Below are 22,430 nucleotides of genomic sequence, written 5' to 3'. Positions count from 1 at the left end.
TTGTGTGGGGTTTCATACATAACTTAGAAGTTGTTTGCACAGCTTCTCCTATGGGTGAGGCATTGAGTAATGGCTCATTAAAGAAGGTTGGTAAAAAAAAGTCCTTCACAATCCACATCCATAGTCAACTTTTCTGTGTTTACCATACCGACCTGACAAAGGGTGTATCTCCGTGTCACCACTCCCTCAGGTTACATTTGGGTCAAACTAATAGCTCTGATTGTGTGCATAAGATAATCTCAACTATTTGTTTTAAAGATTACTCGTCACACGCGCTTCAGGACCACCGTTTGTGCAACACTGTCCAAACTGTAAAGACAGATCAGAAAATACAAGTTATTTGAATGCCATCACAGAACATATCAAGTGATTGATTTTCACGTCAATGCTCACCTTTGACTGTTGAGGGATCTTTTCCTGTACGATATTATTAGATTGCACTGATTTCTTTTGATCATCAACTATTCTTTTAATTTGCATTTGATAATATCTTTTAGCATTTTTAAAGAAAAACAGTTAAAACTATGCAGTGAAAAGTGCAAAATGAAAGCATCAGGCGACAATGAATGTTTTTTTTGTCTTTTTATACATCTGGTTAATAAATTGTTTATAGCTACATTTGGACATCTGTGCCTGTAAAGTTAAGTCATTTTGTTTACATTCACACCACCCTTAAAATCACTCCAAACCCATTGAAACAGTCATCGTTAATTATATTGGTTCTCCAATATTGACTCGCTTTTTCTAGAACCTTATTTAGGTGTAGCCCACCAGACGGGGCATGCTGGGAAAGCTCTTGCGCATGCTCATACACTTCTCCTGGTCCAGGAAGATGGAGTTGGCCTTGATGGACAGGTCGTGCTCCAAGGTGACTTTAGTCTTGACCAGATTCTGCACAGTGTTCTCAGCCTCCATCAGCCTCTCCTGGAGCCGATGAATGGTGTCCTCTATCTCTCTCACCTCACTCACAAGTCTGGAAGGATAAAGAGGAGCACCTCAAGAAGCGAAATAAATAAAGGTGTAGTCCCAGGAAACATGTAATGAGTGACACTTAACTACTGAACTACACATTAAATCTCTGTTTGTCTGTAAGTCAGCAGTATAACGTTAAAATCGCCTGGCTGGATTTTGATGAAACTTGCTGAAAGGGAGAGCCCATAACATTTTGCAGCATATGCAAATCATGGGGATGGATACATTAGATGGAATTATTTATCACTAATGGCTTATCGTGTTTGCTAGCCAGTAATATGGAACCACCAGCAGTGTACTGATAGTATTACCACAATAAAAAGGAATGACCAAATAGTATTTTACTCCATGAATTATATAGAACAATGAAGGAAGGAATACTAGCAGCAGAGTACCTGTGGTGTGGGTTGTCCCTGCAGAGCTCCACATTGGGCCTGCGGGTCCTCTCCTCCAGCCTGGTTTGGGCCACTTTCAGCGGGCACTCTTTGTCTCTGAGGGCCTTCTTCAGAGACTCAATCAGCATCTCCGTCTGGAAGATCTCCTGCAGAGTCTACATGATGAGACAAAACAAATACAGAATCAAATGACATGAAAACAATTCATCGTTAAATGATAAAAGTAACAACTGAGTGTCTCATTCATGATAGAGATTCATTATGCTCGAAAGAGGAAGTATTGAATAGATCAAGAGAAGGAGATAGAAATCCCCCTGGTAGGAGCACAGAACAAGCCAACTCTGTACACTGCAAGCTTTCAGCTGAGCACAGTGCCCTGCTCTGTCCAAACCCATTTCAAGTATATTTAATTTCTATCTAGTTTTACAACTGACGGTGACAGAGGATTATTAAGGACTGTGTGTCTCACATCATCACAGCTGCTGTCAGTGTTCAACCCCATCCAACAGCTGATTCCAAAGTACAACCTCAAGCAATTAGCCGGAGAACAATGAGACCCAGTGTGGAATATGGCGCAAGCAATGAAAGGGACATTTATCACAATTCCTGTCGCTCTTTTGACAGGAATGTTTTGCTGTAAACATTCACAAAATCCATTACAGACAGGAAAAATGTCCGCTACAGGGAGTGGGCAGTCAGTGAAGATTTATCTTACATTCCACAGTTTTAAAGATATATAGCACATATGGACTGTGTGTTGTGTAGAGAATGGAGAAAACACATCATCCCCTTCTCTCATAAGTGGCAAATTTAGTTAACCACTCAATGGATGTTGTCTTGTTCCTTAGCATAGAGCCATGTGACTGCTTCTTGGAAACTACTTTCTTAGAATCCAGGCAGTTTCACTTTTCATTCTTACCTGACAGCCTGTTAAAAATCTTGTCACCAATATTTCTTCTTCAACAACATAACAAGAATGAATTGTCATGTAGAAAAGGGGATGACCTTAGCCAGGTGTGTCTGCAGGCTGTTCTTAGCATCAGCGGTTTCTGATATGCGGTTTGTGAAGGCTACGTTGGCGTTGTTGAACTGGTTCCACATCTCGTTGGACGTGGTATTCAGCAGGACCTCGATCTCGTCCCTGAGCTTGTGGGAGGAAGCTCTTTCGCTCTGGGAGTGCAGGATGTTGTCGTCTGTGAACTTCGACCATGAGTCCGGCAGGGAGAGTCTGACAAAGGGAAAAAATAATGACTTATGTATTCGGAAGTTTATACTATCATTTTTTTTCATTTAATCGTTTATTTGAAGAGGGACAATGCACATTGATGAACATTTAAAACAAATAATGCTTTCAAACGTAAACATGCCAGATTTTAGCTTTGAGCTCAGTTCCATCCGTAGTCCCTCACATACAACATTTAAGAACATGACATTTATATACATAGCAAAATAAATACATGATACGCAGAAAGAGCATGAGCAGCATATATACGTAAGTACATGTACAAGTACATGGCAGTACAATGTAGCAGCTACGACATATAAAGTGCAAGAGAAGATAAAAGAGCTACATCAAGTGCAAGAGGAGATACCCCTGTATTAAAGTGCATTTAGCGTTGATTGCACGTCTGTTTTTTTCTCCACCATTCTTTTAATTGACCTTTAAAACTGTTCAAAGTAGGACAATCCCTAACTCAGTTGGGAGGCTATTCCAGAATGAGCTGCCTTTAATTGATAGAACATTTTGACCCCTAAGGGGGGGGGGGGGGGCAGTCCATGTAAACATTTATAAAAAAAAAACACATACTTTTAAAAGACTTAAAATTGTCAAAACTCAAGAAATTGTGTTTCAAGGATGGAGTGGTGGTATGAGTTTGGCTTTCAGTCAAAAACCTTGATACCTCTCTTGTACAGCTGTTCTATGGGTTTCAGGTTTGTGGCACAAGCACACAACCAGTTTGTCAAACGGTATTCAATATGGGATATAATCATACAGTGGAGGTATGACTTTGCAGCATTGACAGTTAAGAAAGGTATAATTTGTTTAAAATGTTGCAAGTTGAATTTAATGGTATTGGATACTTTCTTAATATGTTTCTTAATAGTCAAGTTCAAGTCCAGTATGACTCCAATACACTTGAAGTGGGGGACTAGTTCTGTTTCTGCTCCGTTTAAAAACACATTGGAGCCTTCGATTTTGACTGTTTTTTTACTGAACATCATGCATACTGTTTTTTTGCATTTAACTGTAAGCAAATGTTGTTCAGCTAGTGTTGAACCTTGTCCAAAGCATTTGAGACAGGATGAGATAATTTCAGTGTTTTTCCCATGTACAAAGATGACCGCATCATCGGCACATTCAACTCAGGACATACATTAGGCAAGTCATTAATGTACAGTGAAAACAGTAATGGTCCATGAATGGAACCTTGTTGAACCCCAACAGGGTTGTCAAGGTATGGGGGATTTGGTACAGTTGACCAAAACACACTGTTTTCTGTTAGATAAGTAAAACTTAACCCAATGTATTGAATCTGCCGAAGAATTGAAATAAGTCAGCTTTGTAAGGAGCACTTGCTGGTCAACAGTGTCAAAAGCCTTCCTGAGATCAAGGAAGACAGCACCTACATGTCCAACATACATTTAACCTTTTCCACAAAGACACAGTTAGCTGTCTCAGTGGAGTGGTGAGCACGAAAACCAAACTGCATTGGGTGGAGTGGAGCGAAAGCTTTATCTAAATGTTTGGTGATTAGTTTTGACACCCATTTAGAGAGTTGGCCAACACTGCAGGGTCTTTTATCAGGGCATCGTTGATTTTTTATTCTAGTACATTATTTTCCTGTTTGGTATGTTTACCTAATAGTTTATTTAGGATTTGCCAAACGTTTTTACTGTTACCTTTCGCACCTTCAATTATGTTTATGAAAAAGTTCGCTTTGGCCTGTCTTATTGTTTGTGTTACCTCGTTACGAGCATGAGTGAATTTCTGTCTATCAGTGAATAGCCCGGATTTCAAGCTCTGCTTTAATAGTTGGTCTCTAGATTTCATGAGATTCCTGCACTGTAGATTCAGTCAGGGAAGATGATGTTCCTTCCTGTCCCTAAGGCACCCTCTCCTTGAAAAGGAAGACATTGCATCGTTAATTTTAGATATAAACAGATTACTGTTTTCACCAATGTCTTCAGAGGAGAGAGTGTCCCCCCAATCAATCATTTTCACTGCCTCCATAAAACGTTGTTGCAGGTTTTTGGGGACAAAGCGAGAACCGAAGGCAGGGGTTTTCAGGTGTGGCCATAAACCTTTTTTTTTTGTGAGTTTCCTGGCAAAAATAACAAGATTATGGTCAGAAAGACCAGTCAGGAAGTTGTAGGTTTTAACTATTCTGTCAACTTTGTTTGTTCAAAAATAAATCTATCATAGTCTTGGAGGTTTGGGTTATTCTAGTCGGTTGATCCATTAGTTGTATTAAGTTGTGTTTATCCATGATCCGTTTTAAGCTCTTTCTATTTTGTTTGTCATTCCAGTTGATATTAAAGTCTCCTACAATAATTATCTCTTAGTTGGAGTCACAGGAATTCAGCAGGAGTTTTACCTGGTCATAGAAATCCACCTTAGCGGTGGGTTGTCGATACAGGCAAATCATGGTGAGGGACATTTCCTCAGATAGTTTTGATCATACTAGCAACGCGTCTTAAACGAAGGCAACATCTTTCTGTAAGTTGACCACTTTAGCCCGACTCAAGTATCTCAACAATTATTGGATGGATTGTGATGACATTTCCCAATTGTTTTTCCCATAGGAAGAAGGCGACTTTGTTGATCCCCTGGCTTTTCCTCTAGCCTTCCATCATCTAGATCTTTATAATATAATGTTGTCTTTTTCTTTTAGTGAAACATCTTGGAATGGATTACCATGAAGTTTTCCAAACATTAATTTCCCTCTCAGAATGAATTGTCCTAACTTTGGTTATATCTATCATGTCAAAACTACTAGACAAATAAAAAGTTTATAATTCCAAAATTAATCAAATGTCAATCAGCTTCAGCTATCCTATGTGTAATTAAAAATGTTAGCAAACGATCTTGCTAAAGTATGTTGATGATCAAAAATTCAATAACACACCTATAGCCTACCTGTAAAACATAAGCATTTTAGCATTTTCATGTTAGCAAGCTGATGTTAGCAACTGGCTAATAGCAGTTTGGCCTGACTGTGTTGTAGAATAACTGCAGATTCACTATGGTATGCTTAAACCTGGTGTAAGAACAAAAAGGGGCAGCAGCTATTTTGACTTTCAAAGGCTTTTTTATGATTGACAATTAAACTAAACAGCCCTGTCCGGTATTCCAGGCTGGTTTAAACAAACATAAGAGATTGTTAACAGCCGTTTGACGTGATGAAACGGAGCAGTTAATCCATATATTTGATGACATAAAACTGTACTCACGAAGGATCTAGTCTTTCAATCCCTCTGTAGTAGCCGATACCGTCTGATGTGTTCCTCAGATGGTGACACCTGTCATCTATCCTCTGAGCTGTCACTTTGTCACTGATGTCTCTTTCCAGTTCATGCTGCGCTGCTCTGTTTGACCTGAGAAACCCCACACACCAATGCAGAAACAAAGCGATCAATCAAACGCACGTCAAACCCTGGATTTAGTAATGATTCATAAATAGATTTTTCAGACTCACGCCAGTTGAGCGATGGCTCTGTCCAGATGTCTCCTCATCCTTTCCTGACATGACTTAATGACTTCCACTTCCTTACGGGGAAGGTAAATAACAACATATGATTATTGCTTTACCAAGGTTTCTATCAGAAGTCACACATTACTCTAGCTTTAATGTTACCCTTATGAGGTCTTTCTCCACGTCGTCGTGTACCAGATCGATTGACATTCGCTTCTCTCTGTGGTACAAACATTCTTGAGACACCTATTGACAAAGTGATGGTGACTATTAGGAGTATATATAAGTCACTCAAAGTGCAGCATTTTATTGATTGTGAAATTCAAGGTGAGCAGTTATGACATAAAGTATATATTCCTAAGTATAGTATGACTTGAACCAGCTGCATTCTCCAGTTTCAGCCACCTGGACAAGGCTCCTGCCATTTGATCTAAGCCTAGCAAGATGTATGTCATCAGATCTCCAGTCAAGTTGACCCACTCTAGGTGAGACAATGACCAGTGGTTCTTTACCCGGGGGACCTAATTAAAGTTTGACTAGCAAATAACTGCATTTTAAAGTAGTTTGAAGAACCAGGCAGACACTGTTGCTACAGCTAAACTAGGAACCCTTTGTTAAAACTGTTTCACCACAGATTGTGCACACACAATATGATATAATTGTTAATATGAATGCATGAACAAAGCCCTGACCAGAGAATTTAAGGCAAATGCAATTTGTCTTTGTAAGGATGTAAACATTTCCTGCAAACATTTCCAAAAACACATTTTAAAAAAGTAAAACTTATGTAGCTACCAGACAGGAAATCTTCAAGGTAACACACACTCATGTCTTCCTTCCAATCTCACCTGAAGGGGCCCCTCAGTCTCTGCCAGGGCTCTCTCTAGCCTCCTCTTAACATCAGTGAGTGCTGCTATCTCTGTCAACATGTTGTCAATCTCATGGCTCAGCTCAGACCTCCAGAAGACAACGTCATTGAGCCGCTCGCCAATGTTCTTGCTGGTACTCTCCTGGGTACGTCTGGTCAGCTGATCCCTGTCCTGCATCAGCCTGATGGTGTCTCTTCTCAGCCTCTCTGCGCTGTTCCGGGACGCCTCGGACTCCCTGTAGTTGCTTATGTTAGACTTGTACCAGTCGTCAGGAGTGTAGCGGGTGGACAGCGCTGTCCTGTTCGATGGGTAGAACATGGTCTTTGCTCGAACCAGATCTAAATTATCTCGCTGCATGGAAGAAGGGGTGGGGACAGTGCTGCTGCTTTTGAAATAGGTGTTGGTCCTCCACATGTTGGCACTGGGATTCATGGCCATGGCAGGCTGGGGGTTGCGATAGCTGGATGCCATGGTGGAGATGGCCGGGAGGAAGTGGCTGGTTTTAGGGCGAGCATATGTGGCTGTCAGAGTGGATCCCATCAGCTCCATATTTGAGTCGCCTCAGGGTGCTCTTGGTTTTCTGAGACAAGCTCACAAAATAACTTTTAACTACAATTATTTACCATTCAGTTTCATTTGTAGACCTAAAACTCTTGACATTAAATGCAGATATATTATTTTACTTATGTTGAATCAAGGCATAGTTCAAAGGCATTCAAATAAATGTTTCAGACATGAAATAAAGTGTTTGTGTCATTAGATTCGATAGGCAAAAGAAAAGAAAAAACTTTAAAAAGAAATGTCTTACCAGGATGAACAAGTGGATACTCCAGGTCTTGATGCTCGCAGACTGCCTCTCAGCTGTGCTTACCTGGAATTGAGCTCAAGAACACACTAAAGGTAAACTGACATGCATTATAGATGGACAAGTTTTCATTCAGCCAGCCAATGGGGTTGCACGCTCCTCGCCTGCAGGAGGTGGCCCGTCCAAGATTTCTGTTGTCACAGAAGCAGTTGCCATAGGTTACTGAAACACTCAACCCGGGATGTTCGGATTAATGGTGAGCAGGTGCTTTTACTTTGTTCATTTAAATATATTGAAATGTCACTAAACTGTGAATCACATTTTTATGTTTGTAATTTTTCTTATTTGCTTTTGTATTCTTTGTGCGGCTGCTTTTGGCTGGCTACAACTCCAAATAAGACTACTGTACTTTTTCCACCTCAAACTGATACGTAACAAATCCTCGGCATTACTGTTCCCAATTACTGCTATACATTTCTATATATGACCACCTGTACTTGATTTTGTTCTGCAAATGTGTCCTTCCCACTGCTTGGTTTGAAAATGTATTTCGCAAGTTCACTTTTCAGAAAGGTCATCTACCTTAAATGTTCTCGTTGGAAGTTGAGCAATCTGAGCTTTGTCTTCAAAGCAGAGGAGTTCAGTTGGTCGCCAGGCATCATCAGATAGCTCACCCTCACCCTGAGAAGCTATCTGTCTGTATGGATTACAGTCACCTGTTTAATGATTCATGCCACAGGAAGAGTCCACACAAACCCCCTTAGCACAGAATAATAATCTGTGTTGTGTTACCTACCATTAGAACTGAGGATCATTTACACTAATCAGTTCTGAAGGGGCAGGGCCCGATAGATGATAGTCTGGTTTCCACTACAGACACAAGCATAGCTGTTGCCAGGAGTTACTCAGCTGGTCTATCTATATCACAGAATTCTGACCGCTCAAAAATAAACACAAATTATTCAAAGCTTACATGTTCATTAGTTTGTGTTGTCACAATACTTTTGAGCCATTCTTTCTTTAGTAAAAAAATCCTCCTTCCACCTACTTTTTTTTACCACATATACTGGGGGATAGGCTGAGTTAAATATTTGATTTATAGATCGAAAAACACAATCTATGTCCTTCCAAATGTGTTAGAATTGACAATACAGTCTGTGTTCACATCTTTAATTAGTGTAGTAGTGATTTTAATTGCTTTTGTATCCACCAAGGTGCAGTTCTAAATGTATACATACTGCCTGTTTATCTACTTGAAACTGCCAGCCATATCATCTCAAATATAATGTGATTGGCTTTCTGGTCTGTGTTTCTTGCCCTGAAGCTTATATGTATCCAGTATTTTTAAAGGGCAAGGCTTCACAGAGGCCGCTCTGTGAACTATTTTGCAGTGTTCGGGCTACTATTGTCATAAACATGGAGGTTTAGATTTAGAATGGAATGACATGCGATTGCTCCACCCCTGTGGCCTCAGCATATATTAACATGGCGAGGTCGAAGAAGGCCACCCCGCATGCTTTGCCACCAAGACCTCAGCCACTATAAATATGCCTCAGAAAAACATGAAAAGCCATCCTAGGTATTAAATTCATCCTTTGGATAGAGCTGTGAGTGTCCTCTGGACCAGTGGTTCCCGGGCAATCTCCCCACTGGCCCTTAAAACATGAGGGCCTATATATATACTCCTTTCTTGTGGCCCATGAGAGTGTTACTGCATAGTGGAAAAGTCTGCTAGAGCAAGCATGCTGTCCAATCCACTAACAGCCAAATGAAACTGAACCAAGGGCTGTAATACCCACAGGAATGAAAACACAATAAATAAAAGCTTTTTAATGAAATATTTGCCTGAAATGTCCAGTATTTAAGAAATGTTTCCCCTTTGGTATGGTACAGCTTCATTTCAAATAAGCAGTTAAACCCTACAGTATATCGTTTTGGGATGAAAAGTGACCCAAGCAGGAAAGTAATATGCATTCTCTTATTGATGTCATGGGGTTTGGCAGAGGTTTTTCGCCCTTGGAATGTTTTACATTTTGGCTTGAATAAGACATGGTATGAATGGTCACAATTTGACAGAGGGGACAAAATAAATGATGCACAGTGCTCTCAGGTGACAGCACACAGGGGCTTGGATTTCATCGGTCAGTAATTGAGAAAGGACTTTGGACTTTTCTCTTTCTCAAATATGTAATGCTGTGTGTCTATGTCCTTTCTTTACAACCTAGTAGAAGACACAAACTGCCACCTATACATATACATATACAGTATGTCCCCAAAGCCACACGTCAATTATGGCAATTGCCAATAACTGCAAAAAAAACATAAGAAGGTCAGCCATGTGATACCAAACCCCTCAGTATCTATCCACTCACATTTTAGAGGCTGCCGAATATAAACACAAGCAGTCTGTACTCATAAGATACCAGGCTTTATCCTGCAACCCACCACCAAAACAAACAATCTGGTGCGTTAGCTGTGACATTAAAGAATGTAACAACACGATCCAAGAGTGACTGTTCTTTTTCCCTGATGAAACAGCATGTGACTCGTAGAATTAAAGTTATAATCCATATGTTCTGTTTTTTCAGCACTCTATTTGTTTGCTCGTACATAATATGACAATCTTTAATATTATTACTTTTAACTAACACTTTGACAATACTGTCCTTTTTTTGACACGTACACAGGCTCCCTAAGGCCTTGACACATCCTTCACTTTTCACCATTGACCTTGAGTTTATCAGGTAAGATTAGACCAGAAGAGGAGGTCAGAAGTGTTCTCTAAACATTCACACCCAGTGAAAACAATTCCCTTTTCTGTTCCGTCTCCGGCCCCTGGTGTTTTCACTTCTTTATACCCATCCACCACCCACCCATTTTCTATGTGAGCCTGGCACGCTTCCTGCTAAATCTAGAGCCCTGGTCAAACCACAGCTTCCTCTTTCAAAATCAGTAGTTCAACATGATGTTCTGACTGCGCAGTTTAATGGGTTAACCAGAATAACCTTTCTCTCTCTACGGGCCTTATAATGGCATCAGTTTCCCCTCATGAATTGTGCATAGAGCAGTCTGGGAGGAGGGTGGCCACACCTGGAGAGGAAATCAACCATTAAATCTGATGACAGTATTAGAGATCCCCTACTGAGATAATGGGGCATCCAGATGGTAAAATAACAGGAGCGTCCTGGGCTCTTCTCAGGTGTGTGGTCTGACTCCTGGAGCCACCTCATCATTATTCATCCATCCTTTTCCCAATGTGAATTACTTCTCCAGTTGTTACTGAGACTATCTGTTTTTCTGTTATTCCAAGTACGCTGATGTTGATAGAATTTGACAACGTTGTCTGATCTGACTTTTCTTAGCACTACCTTGTGGAGCAAATGCAGCAGACATGCAACAACCATGGTTACAAAGTAAGACCTCTGCATTGGAACAAACTGCAGCTTCATTTCCCACAAAAACAATTAGATGTTATTAGCCAGTTAACCAACAGTCTCCAATTGTTTGGTATTCGTCATATGCCATGGGCTTCTGTCTGTAGCCCCAAGCCCATTGGTTACCAGTATATCATTTCTTTAAAATAGCTACACAGTAATAGCATTGCATAGTAAATTTGATGGGGACTATTTTAAACTGCAGTGTTGGTTGCCAACGAGTACTCACGGTAGCAAGACAGTGTAAAGTTTATGGTAAGGAAGGAACTTCAATGCAATAGTGTGGCTTGTTGGTATTTCTTCTAATAGTTTTTAGCATATAATTGAGCTCTTTTGTACAGAGGAATAGAGCTTTCGATTAACCGCTCATACTTTGTGGTCAGTCTTTCTATGGTATTTGTTGACAGAAGAGATGTATTGAATATCACCAAATGTATTTATATAGGAGCCAGATCCATGTGTATTTATATAACAGTGTAGAATTGTATGTAATGTATAGCAATAATATAGAGTTAATTTCACATTGCAATAAGTGTCCATTAGCATGTTTGCATGCCTTTGGCATGTTTATGTAGCGTTGCATGGTAACTACTGTGTTTGCAGTTGTGTATAAGTTTAGAGGAGAAGCCTCTGAGACACTCTATGGGCTCTATTATATTACCTACACAAAGCAGGCAAATGCTAGTGTATTGGATACTTAGGCAGAGGAAGTAGAGACAGACCGGCAGGCAGCAGATGATGTATGATGTATAGCTTTGTTTATGATATCTGGTCTCGAGGGATTATCTCTGAACCAGCATGGAGGTAGACATTTCCATGCAGACAAACACACGGATATATCTTTCCTGAATTTTGTTCCCCACATTACTACCAATCAACTCTTCCTCAGTCCATGTTGGAGATATTTCATGCTACCATTAAGCGTAAAAATAAATCATAGTACACTTTACTGGTATGGCGCTTTAATGGTTACTAAAAGCCACTTCACAAGTAATAAATCCACTTAAAGGAACAGCACATGAATATAAACACAGATAACTATTTCTTTTCCAATTGCTTCTCACCACACGCAGACATAAACAAATTAAATTAACAGAACGTTTTCTACCTCAGCATTTCTTTTTGGTTGTTAACTGTAAAGGGCATCATCTACAACAAGCACAGCCATTAGAGGTGATGGCTGGAAGTCATATGGTGGGCAACGTTTGTCTGACAGGAAAGGCGAAGGGTGCATGGACTCAGGCCACCCCCGACTCGGTGATCAAGGCTCCCAGTCGTAAACTTCTAGAGTGGGATGGGGGGTCATGAATGCAGGGCTTTGTCCAGTCCATGGTCATCACATTCCACTGGAGCCACTGTGCGGCATGCAGCAGAGCGGAGGAGAGGGCAGGGCAGGAGAGGACATGAGAGGAAACACTGACCAGAGTCTCTGATTGTAATGCAACATGGGCATCAAATATATGGTTCTGCGCCATCTATGTAGACCAGGGGGTGTCCAAACCTTTTTTTACAGAGGGCCACATACAGAAATATATACGAAGGGCTGGGCCACTTAGGTATATTACCTCGTAAGTTAAGTTATAATTTAGCAAAATGTAGGTAAATTAGGCTTGATACATGAATATGCTTTTAGAACAAAACAGCCCTCTATTGGGTTTCATTTATCTTGTTGGCAGCTCATCCCTTAAAGCAGAAGCCTCAGAGTGATTATAATAAGATTAAATATGAAGGGTCTATTTCAAGCTTTTTATGTAAATAAGTCATTGGGCTTTTTTTTTATCAACTAAGATATGTTAGAAAAAATTTCCAACTTGAATTGACTTAATTTATTTGAAAAGTGGTCTTATTAACACATGAATACTGCTGTGTAACATATGTATACATTTATATTAAAGAAGTACAATATAAGACAAGCACAAGTTTCATGTGGGCCATATTCCATTATACTTTTTAAATTTGATGAGGGCCGATTTAAAATGGTCCGCGGGCCGCATTTGGCCCCTTGGCCGTAGTTTGGACACCCCTGATGTAGACGTAGCATCTTGAGTGCATCAAACATGGAGCTCATGGTATATGAATGTCATTTTTGTAATCCCCTCTCCATGAAACTTCAGACCATTCATAAACCATGTTAGAGATTTTCCTGCTAGAAACCCACAAATGTTTTCCGGTTCACCAACACAGCACCTCTACTGGTCAGCCACAGGAATTGGGAACTTCTTTTTGCACATGAAGTCCTTAATGTTTTAATCCCTGACTGTTTTGGAATTTATGAGTCATTTGCGTTGGCGGGGTGCTTGCTCCTGACACAGAGAAACTTTGGTCCAAGTGAGTTAACAATGTGAGGCTACAACTGCCTCGGTGCTTGTATTTCTAGCTATTTTGGGCTAAACGTTTATAAAGGGGAGAGAGGTCTAATGTTTCCATGCTGACTCAGGAGTTGAATTATTCAGCCTGGGCGTGTGTATTTCTCTCACACACAGACCTCCACCCCCAAATTAGGGAAAATGCAGTTTTTGTTTGTCATCTAGGCAAGACAGGAAGTGAACATGAATGATAGAAACCTCTGATCGCCGTACGGTGACTCACGGTTTTGAAAGTATTGGTCAGGAGCCTTAATCATGAGGGAAGGACCCTGCATTCCTCATGTTGGTGTCACTTAGGAGTTAGAGTGTGAAATCAGGCATATTCAACATGTGGCCAGCTGATGTGCAAACTGCATCGAGCATCAGAGCCAAAAAGACAAATAAAGAAGGGAAGACATTTAGAAGTTAGCGTCTGTGCCTTAATTCCCATCCTTCCCTTGTTTTTTTCGTCGCGCGGTGTCTCCCACCCCTTTCCCTCCCACCCCTTTCCCTATCCCCCCCACCATTCCCTTTAATCACTTTTTAAATGTTCCATTTGTCACAGATCTCTCTGTACCCTTTTTATAGCCGGTCGTAATCTTATGTCCTCTGCACAAAGAGGTGTCTGTCAGTGTTGATGGGAGACTGTGCACAGCTGGACCTTGGCAGCATGGGAACAAGGGTTGGAACATGGGGGCTTCTTGCTCCAGATGGAACCACTATTAACAGCCTTCAAACACAACGTTGTCTCCCAGAGGAGAGGCTTGCCACAATAACAAAAAGTCAGAATCTCTTTCTTTTTCCAAATTGATTTCCTGAAAAGGTTTGGCTGATGTGATAGTTTTTTTTATATAACATGTCTAAACATTGATTCTAGGAGTTTCTGCCAACAAGCTGTTGAAGCTGAAGCTACATTTGTTTTCTTGAATTTTTCTAAAAAGGTTCAGTTCCAAAAGCTTATTGAACACCCGCTCTAAACTCCTATATCTAATTAAGAAAATAAAAAGACGCTACACACTTAGTTTGACTAGCATGTGACACAAGGCATGCCGTACAAATACACTCAACATATACACAGCTGCGGCTACAGCATTCCCCAGCCCTGCATTCTGTTTGCGTACTGCCAAAGGTCAGAGTGCATCAAATGAGATATCGGATGGATTCAAAGGCATGTTTTCATGTTAGGCCTTCAGAGAGACACACCCTGCTGCAATGTAACCCTGCTGCCATGTAGCAGCTTCTTATTGGACTTAGTCATGCCACTATTTTTCACAGCATGTGTGGAAAAAGTGAAACTTAACCCCAAAGTGACCTCTGTAAGAGTGGTTGTGGTTTTCTTAGTTTAATTGCATTAAAGGGCCATTGTCCATTATGGTTGTGTTTTCCTGGGTAAATATTCAGCATGCACTTGATGAAACACATTTTTGCATACAACATTACTGACCAGTTCTCATTTGCACACAAACCCTGTCTGAATTCTTCTCTGGTGGCTCGCGATGGCCAAACAAAAGGCCAAGGAAGATTCAGATTTAGTGCAAGAAGGCGGAGAAAGGCATTTAAAACCATGGCTTTTTTGTTCAGAGGCATTTTCCAACCCCTGCACCCTCCCTCTCTCTCTGAAATGCCAAAGGCATCTGGTTGACAGCTCCTCACAAGCTTTCAAATTGTTCCCCTTTTCCCAAATTTGGTCCGAAGTATAATGGGGCTATTGTGCACTTGTTTAGCGGGCTTGAGAGAATTTCATTTATCTTTCCTGGCAGCTTTACCTTCTCATAGATGAAGCAGTGGAAAATCCTGATTTTGCTTAAAAATGTTGTTTTGCTACCTTTTTTTTTACAGGCCCAAGGATGTAGGATGTGTTATCAGATTCAAACCGTGGGTATAACATTCATTCAGTAGAGATGCCAAACATCATAAATAGAGTAGGCATTTGACGATTATGGTCACATGGGTACCAATTTGGGCTCTACACAGAGAACCCAGCTGTAAAAATGTCTTGCAGCATTTCAAGTGGCAATGTCTGCGGCATATAGTGCCTCATATAATATCATTAAGTCCATTCTGACTATTATGATGATGTTTTATGAGGAAGTCTGTGTGCATGTATGGCAGGTGTCTGTGCTGCCATGAGCTGTCAGTTAGCCGGTGCATATTGCTCTGGTGGATCTGCAGCAGCTATACACCCTTGTCTGTGTGAGGAAAGGCTGCAGCAGCTGAGAATGCAACATTGACCTCAATGGGAGGAGTCAAGGTCAGCAAAAGTGAAGGCAGAAGAAAGATCAGACCTGTTGGACTGAGTTCAGAGGTCAGGGTCGTAACGTTAAGCAGGTTTGATCCTAAAACAAAAAGTGGAGGATAAAATCTGTTTTAAAAGACTACATAAAACCTATAGCTGAAGACATTTTTTGTTTGTATTTCAGACTATTTCTACAACCAAGCAAAGCAACACGTCCTCCAACTAATACGACCAAATAGGCCAATTGTTCCGACCCATAATACGACCCACAGGAGCGTTTTCAATCAACGGGAGCGTCAGCCTGTCAACCCTGTCTCCTAAAAATTACGTTCCCACATTACTAAACTGCATTTTCAATTACGTTTGATTAGAAATGTATTTTCTCCCATGTTACGTTTGTTATGAACGTATCTCAAATACGTTTATTATCATATATGTTATATACATATATCTTCTAGAAACATATTTTCTCCCACGTTACGTTTGTTATGAACGTATCTCAAATACGTTTATTATCATATATGTTATATACATATATCTTCTAGAAACATATTTTCTCCCACGTTACGTTTGTTATGAACGTATCTTAAATACGGTTATTTTCTACATATATTTGCCATTTATTGTCTTGCTTATAATAATGATAATAGTAATTTAACAAATATAATTTTAGAGCACACATTTCAAATCGACAATCGGGCTCGATATATGGTTAAATTAAAATCTGTTGGCGAGGCCGTACATTTTTGCCAGCTGTTACTCTCATGAGCGAGGCAGAAAATAATAGTTTTAACATGCCAAAAAGCTGCTGTGTCGTTTATTGCACCTCAAACCTTAAAACAAACCCAGAGTTAGGTTTTTCTGTACTTCCTCTAAGAAGAAAGGACAGTAACAGAAGATCTCTGTGGCTTCAGGCTTGATCGCCGTTCAAATGACAGCGTTGGTTTCCCCAAAAGTGGGCGGGGCTGTAAAGTGACGTAGATTTAACTAATCTATTATTCAAAACCATTCTATTTATTCTAACGTAAATTACATGCCAGTGTTTTATCTTTTTATTTAGCGATTTGTTTTTGTATGTTTAACTGGGAATGTTTGTACAGGAACAATACCGGAAACAGACGTAGGAAAGATCCTCAGCTAGGTGATTTGATTGTTTAGCCGCAATGCACGTTGGGGTATGGTGTTTATGCAATGTGATATCCGAAAACATTTAAAAAAATTATAATAATACTTTATTCCGAATGTTCTTGCTTTTCTCTTTGGAAGTCATCACATAATCGCATTGTAATACACGGTTCGGTTGCATTAAATATTACACATGTGCTGTAGTTCTTTATTTATAGAGCCCTGATGAGAAGACTTCTGGACAAACAGGAAGAAGTGCCGCCGAAACTGAATATGTGATGTGAATCATATATCAGCAATTACACAACATCTTACATTTCTTTTCACAAAATACGTCTCCTTGCAGTATCAACATTAATTCGGCTGACTTTTATATTTGATCCAATTGGTAGATAGGTTATATTTACACCATAACGGTGCACAGCTGATAGAAAGGGACACCTAATGGTTAAAAAACGTTATCGAATTTTTTTGTTGAAATTCTGTTATATTTGATGAAAAAAATATTTATTTAAACATTTAAGAATACTTTAAGCTAAGGTCTTCTTTTGAATAAGAAAAAAACGTTGGGGGTATCAACAGATAAATATTAAGTCTGACAAAGTACAATCACCTTGACCTAATTTGACTCAGGTGTAACTAAAGTCTGATTTAAGGGTTGTTTATATTTCACATCATTAATCAGAATCTGCAAAGTAACTAAAATAAATGTAGTGGAGTAAAAATACCAGGTTAACCTGAATTAGTGGAGTAGAACAAAGTAGTACATGATGCTGTAACCAAAACATTTCCCAACTTGGGATCGATAAAATATATCTTATCTTATCTTAAGATGATCGATGGCTACTGCCATATTTGCAAAATTGGCCTCTGAACCTTGACAAGTGAATGTTTCAGGCTTATCAATGAACAACAAGAGGGGTCACAGACATAAGATCAACTGTTAAATAAAGCTTTTCTGACCTTAGCTGTCATGTGGGTATATTAATGCTGCCCATTATGGACACAAGCAATTTTCACCCATTTATTAATTATATGTTTTAAATGTGATAACACCACTGTGTTTCGTATCCCCTAAACCTCCAGGATGTGCACAGTTTAATACTGGCAACTTCTAATTGTAGGAAATACGAAAACGTCTTATAAAACTACAATTCCCAGTAGAGACGTGCCATAGAACATGTTGCTAAACACACAATAGCCAGCATGTGTAGTTCTGGGGGGGGCTCCATTTCAAAGAGCTGTTTGACGCTCGGCGTAACCTTGTCGCACTGCCACTCCAACATCCAATCACAGGGCTCGAGGACTAATCACAGGGTTTGTTAAGCAAGGCGGATGTTGTAGTCCCAAACAATAGCTGGGGATTCTGGGTAGTGTAGTGTCTTCGGAAACTGTAGTGTCTAAACTCCGAAAAAACTATTTGTTTTTCCGAATCGAAGGTTAAAAACACAAAAGCATTGTACACAATTTAAACCAATCAATATTGTGTAATTAACAAGGATAAACTGATGTTCTTTAGTGGATGAGTAATGCAAATATCACTGTGTAATCATTTGACAGTATGGGGAACACTTCCAGTTTAATTATGAAAACTTCGAGACCGGAAAAACTTTTTTCACCCCATGAGAGTTGATGTTAACTTTACATGGAAGCTGCCGCATATCCACGTTATCCTGGCGAAACCTCAAATCATCTTCGTAATATCTATCAAACTATAGATCCTACACATCGACTGGACGTGGATTCTAAGAGTATAATATACACTTCTTGCTAGAAATCGAATCAAAAAGCATTTTAATGGCCAAACTATTCCACAATTTAGGATTTTTTTAGAAAACAGAGCGTTTGCAATCAACGGCATGTTGTTTCTTACACAACAACTAGAGCACCTCTAGTGGTCGTGTAAGAAACAACATACACTTGAAAACGTGTCTCTGGGTCGTAATAAGGGCTTGAACAATCGGCCCTATATGTTCGTTTTTTGTTTGGAGGACAGGCTGAAGCAAAGAGCTTGTTTTCTCTCAAGTTCTTTGAGAGTTCTGGAGTAGCAGTTATTATGAAATATCAGTAGTAAACCAACAAAAACTCATTAGCCTCGCTTGAGACCTAAAATGACAACAATTTGCAATATCCCAAAAATATTTACCTCTAGTAAAAACGTTTTCAGTCACAATTTGAGTTCCTCATGTCTCTAATCCTCTCTGCAAGTGCTGCCAACTTTCCCGCTCTGGCTTTGTGTCTTTCACAAGCTGCTGTGGTGAACCTCTGCTGTTTCACACAGTTTTTTTCCATGCAGGGTTGTGAGCGACCACCCAAGGCCACTGCAAGTTTCTCCCAACCAGAGCGGGAAGACATTGAACGTTTCAACGCCTCATTCTTCTCTCCCTCATTTACCCAGCGTCGGCATCACATGCCCACATAGTTGATCCTGGCTGCTGTGGACAGCAGAGCACAGCTGCACTGGAGGCTGGATTTCACCCTCCTCACGTTGGAAAACCTCTTTACACTCTCCCCTGGACAGCTGCAGTCCACCGGTGATGTGATGCTCTCATTCTGATGCTGTGAACACTCAGTATGGTTAAATTACATGAGTGCCTCTGCCAGTTCCATGCATTTCACTATCTGTTTCACTGGATGTATGGCCACAACAAAAACAAACATTCCTAGATGTTTTAATATTCCGCACAGATTTATTATTTAGCGCTGTGTTCTCAATGCTTTCTCAATTATCTCTTATCCAATCAGAGTAACAACCTACTTGGTACATGAACAGATTCATGATCAAATCAGATATATTTGCTTTTAGGTTCTCGACTCCAGATCGTTGATGTTAATCTGCCGACTCGGTATTTTTTACTTGTGAGTGGATTGAGAGCTTGAGGGCTAAGCGGTCCTTGTGTGACCCTGATCTGTGTACAAAAATCCTAATTGTAATCATAGCGTCTTCTCAGGAAATAAATCACATGTTATTCTCTTGCCCTTAGAAGGTATGCAGAAGAGGAACTGCTGCACAAGTGTTTTCATGTACAGTATGCTGCTGCATTGTTTAATAGGTGTATTTTATTAGCCATGCTGTCTTGGCTGCTGTCCACCATCGCAGCCCGGTGCCCTCTGTCTGCTGAGGCAAACAAAGACCTTCTATGTGTCACACATTTTAACTGTCTCACCAATCCAAACCCCCACTATGCTCCGATCTGCCAATGCTGAATGGAGAAAATGACAAGCCTCCTACATTTCAGATTGATATCATTCCACCAACCTACTGTTGTTATGATTATCTTTGCACCCTGCAAATCAGTGTGAATGCATGTGTGATGCTCAGTCATTTCAATGCAAACACGTTGTTCGTCACGGTTCAATGAAGCATCTACAGTATGATGTAATACAACATCTCTCCTCCACCCCCCTGTCTGCAGACCACAGTCCTGTCCACTTAGGGGTGGGAAGAGGCTTTCTGGAAAATGCTCTTTGGAGAAAGTGTAGGAAGAGCGAGGGAAAAGGGCATGTGTCGGCTGGAGAGGGCTCATCATCTTGTAGATTTAGACAAGGAAGGGAGGAAATACAAAGAAGAGTTATACTTAAAGAGGTTAAGCAGGGAAAGGAATATGATGCAGATGGAACTGTACCAGAAAGAGTGAAAATAGTAAGACTTACAAAGCCACAAATAAGAGGATGTAAATTGTCAACATTTAAGATGAGGGTTTAGTGCACTTTTTCCTGTCAAAGGTGCTCCCTGTCGCCCCCTGTGTTTCATACGTGGGAATGAGCAGAACAGTATGAGAGGCCGTCTAGCTCACAACTCACACTTATACAATATCAATATCAGAATCTCACATGTACACCACCAGACTCTTTCACAGACAGTATCATACCGTCTTTAACGTACTGTCATTCCTTCCTTCATTTAATATCATCCTATCATACATAAATAACTATTCTCTCTCACACACAAAAACAAAATCTCTTAAACGCTCCATCATACTCTCGTACACACACCACTATCGTCTTCCACAAACAACTATAATCTAATAGAACATTATAATAGTGTATGTGAAAGAGGATGGTAGTAGGCCTATGTGTGTAATCAGAATCAGAATACCTTTATTAGTCCCACAGAGGGGAAATTTGCAGCGTGACAGCAGGAAAGAGCCACAGACAGCTTAGTGTTGAATATCTTACATGCGTTAAAAAAAAGTACTAAGTTATAATATAATAAACAAACAACACAACAATATGCTAAAAAAGTAATAAGTTAATAAACAATAAAAAATATGCACAAAAAAAAGATAAAAACTAAAAAAGTTACATAATTTTCCAAAATACAGATCAAAAACAAATCAAATCTACAAATCAAATCCTGTAGCAGTTCCACATAAAGCACATATTGCACATAGTTTGACGGTATTTAACAGCAGCAAGTTACACAATCTACAAAATACAAGAGTAAGAGTAAGAGGGAATATTATTTCATGTTAATAACAATAGTCATATATGTAAAACAGAATAGCAGTGAATGAAAGGCCGAATAATAGCTTATAGGTAATAATAGTTAATGTGAATGACTATATAGCTATGTGTATAAAACAGAATGATAGGGTGTGTGCATAAGAATAGTTATGTGTGTGTGAGAGAGTATGATTGAAAAGGAAGTGAGTTTGATTGAAAAGGAAGTTGGACTACATTTTCAGTTCCTGATTGGCTCTACGTTTGATGTTTGACGGACACCGCCCGAGCATGGCAGTAGACTACTACTAATTTTCCCTATGCAACCTGAAGAGTAAAAGGGTCATGTCTGTCAGAAAGCAATGACTGTAAGGATTAGTAATATGTATTGTGTTTATGTGATGACATTTGGAGATTTGTAAACTCAATGAGAAAATGCGTTAGCATTCGCACTACTGTTAGCATACACGCTAGCCAGCCTGTATACCAACCCAGTCTCACGGCATTTCATGTTATAGTCAAGACATTTAATCTATTGATTTGTGTTCACCAACACGATTTCCCCCTTTTTTTCGTGTCACACAGAATGATTTTAAAAGCAATGTATTTCTTGTAGTGTGTTTCGTGCCTGCACCACGTCTTTTTGTCCGGTCGGGTCTCGGAAGACCGGAAGCTGTGTGGTTCATAAAAACATGTTCTTACTCAATATCAAGCCACAATTATTGTTTTTGATTTTAAATCGTATAATGTCTGACTTTTTTTGCCCTCCACGAGGAAAATAAAGAGCCTCAGAATGCTGAAATCTGTCATTTTGTAATCTTTTTTTCCTTCTAATTTGTTATTATTTTCTAAATAACACACTGTTATTTACTCAACAATAGTAGCACACAATTATCCTTGTTTTTATTTATTTGTTTAATTCTATAATCTCGGGCTTTTTTGGCGTGTGTCAGGAACTGAATTTCAAAATAAAATATACACGAACGTGTGCCTACTTTGTTCATGTAGTGTTGAGGTTAATTTCAGTAGTTGTGTGCTATAGTGTATTAACAAAGTGTGAAGAGGATGGAACTTTAGAATAGGGAACCTGTTCAGGTCAATTAGAGTCAAAC

The 22,430-nt window shown here is 39.8% G+C and overlaps 1 protein-coding gene across 5 annotated transcripts in view; it reads right to left on the bottom strand.

Annotated features, from left to right (window-relative positions):
- Positions 1-539: 539 nt before the first annotated feature.
- Positions 540-22,430, bottom strand: part of tekt3 (tektin 3) — a 36,068-nt gene continuing 14,177 nt past the window's right edge. For 2 of the 5 annotated variants that reach the window (XM_079657842.1, XM_079657843.1), the window contains 8 exons: positions 7,739-7,926; positions 6,910-7,510; positions 6,224-6,307; positions 6,065-6,135; positions 5,820-5,963; positions 2,373-2,595; positions 1,368-1,522; positions 540-973 (listed from right to left, as the gene is read on the bottom strand). In XM_079657842.1, the coding sequence (XP_079513968.1) occupies positions 757-973; positions 1,368-1,522; positions 2,373-2,595; positions 5,820-5,963; positions 6,065-6,135; positions 6,224-6,307; positions 6,910-7,479 (1,464 nt within the window). In that variant the 5' untranslated portion in view covers positions 7,480-7,510; positions 7,739-7,926 and the 3' untranslated portion in view covers positions 540-756. Of the gene's footprint in view, positions 974-1,367; positions 1,523-2,372; positions 2,596-5,819; positions 5,964-6,064; positions 6,136-6,223; positions 6,308-6,909; positions 7,511-7,738; positions 7,927-19,021; positions 19,114-22,430 lie in introns of those variants that run through there. The other 3 variants (XM_079657845.1, XM_079657844.1, XM_079657846.1) reach the window with 3 other exon arrangements.

Source organism: Notothenia rossii, assembly GCF_949606895.1.
Source record: "Notothenia rossii genome assembly, chromosome: 11".
Lineage (NCBI taxonomy): Eukaryota > Metazoa > Chordata > Actinopteri > Perciformes > Nototheniidae > Notothenia > Notothenia rossii.
The sequence above is the reverse complement of the archived record's forward strand: the minus strand, read 5'-3'. Positions and strand labels throughout refer to the sequence as shown.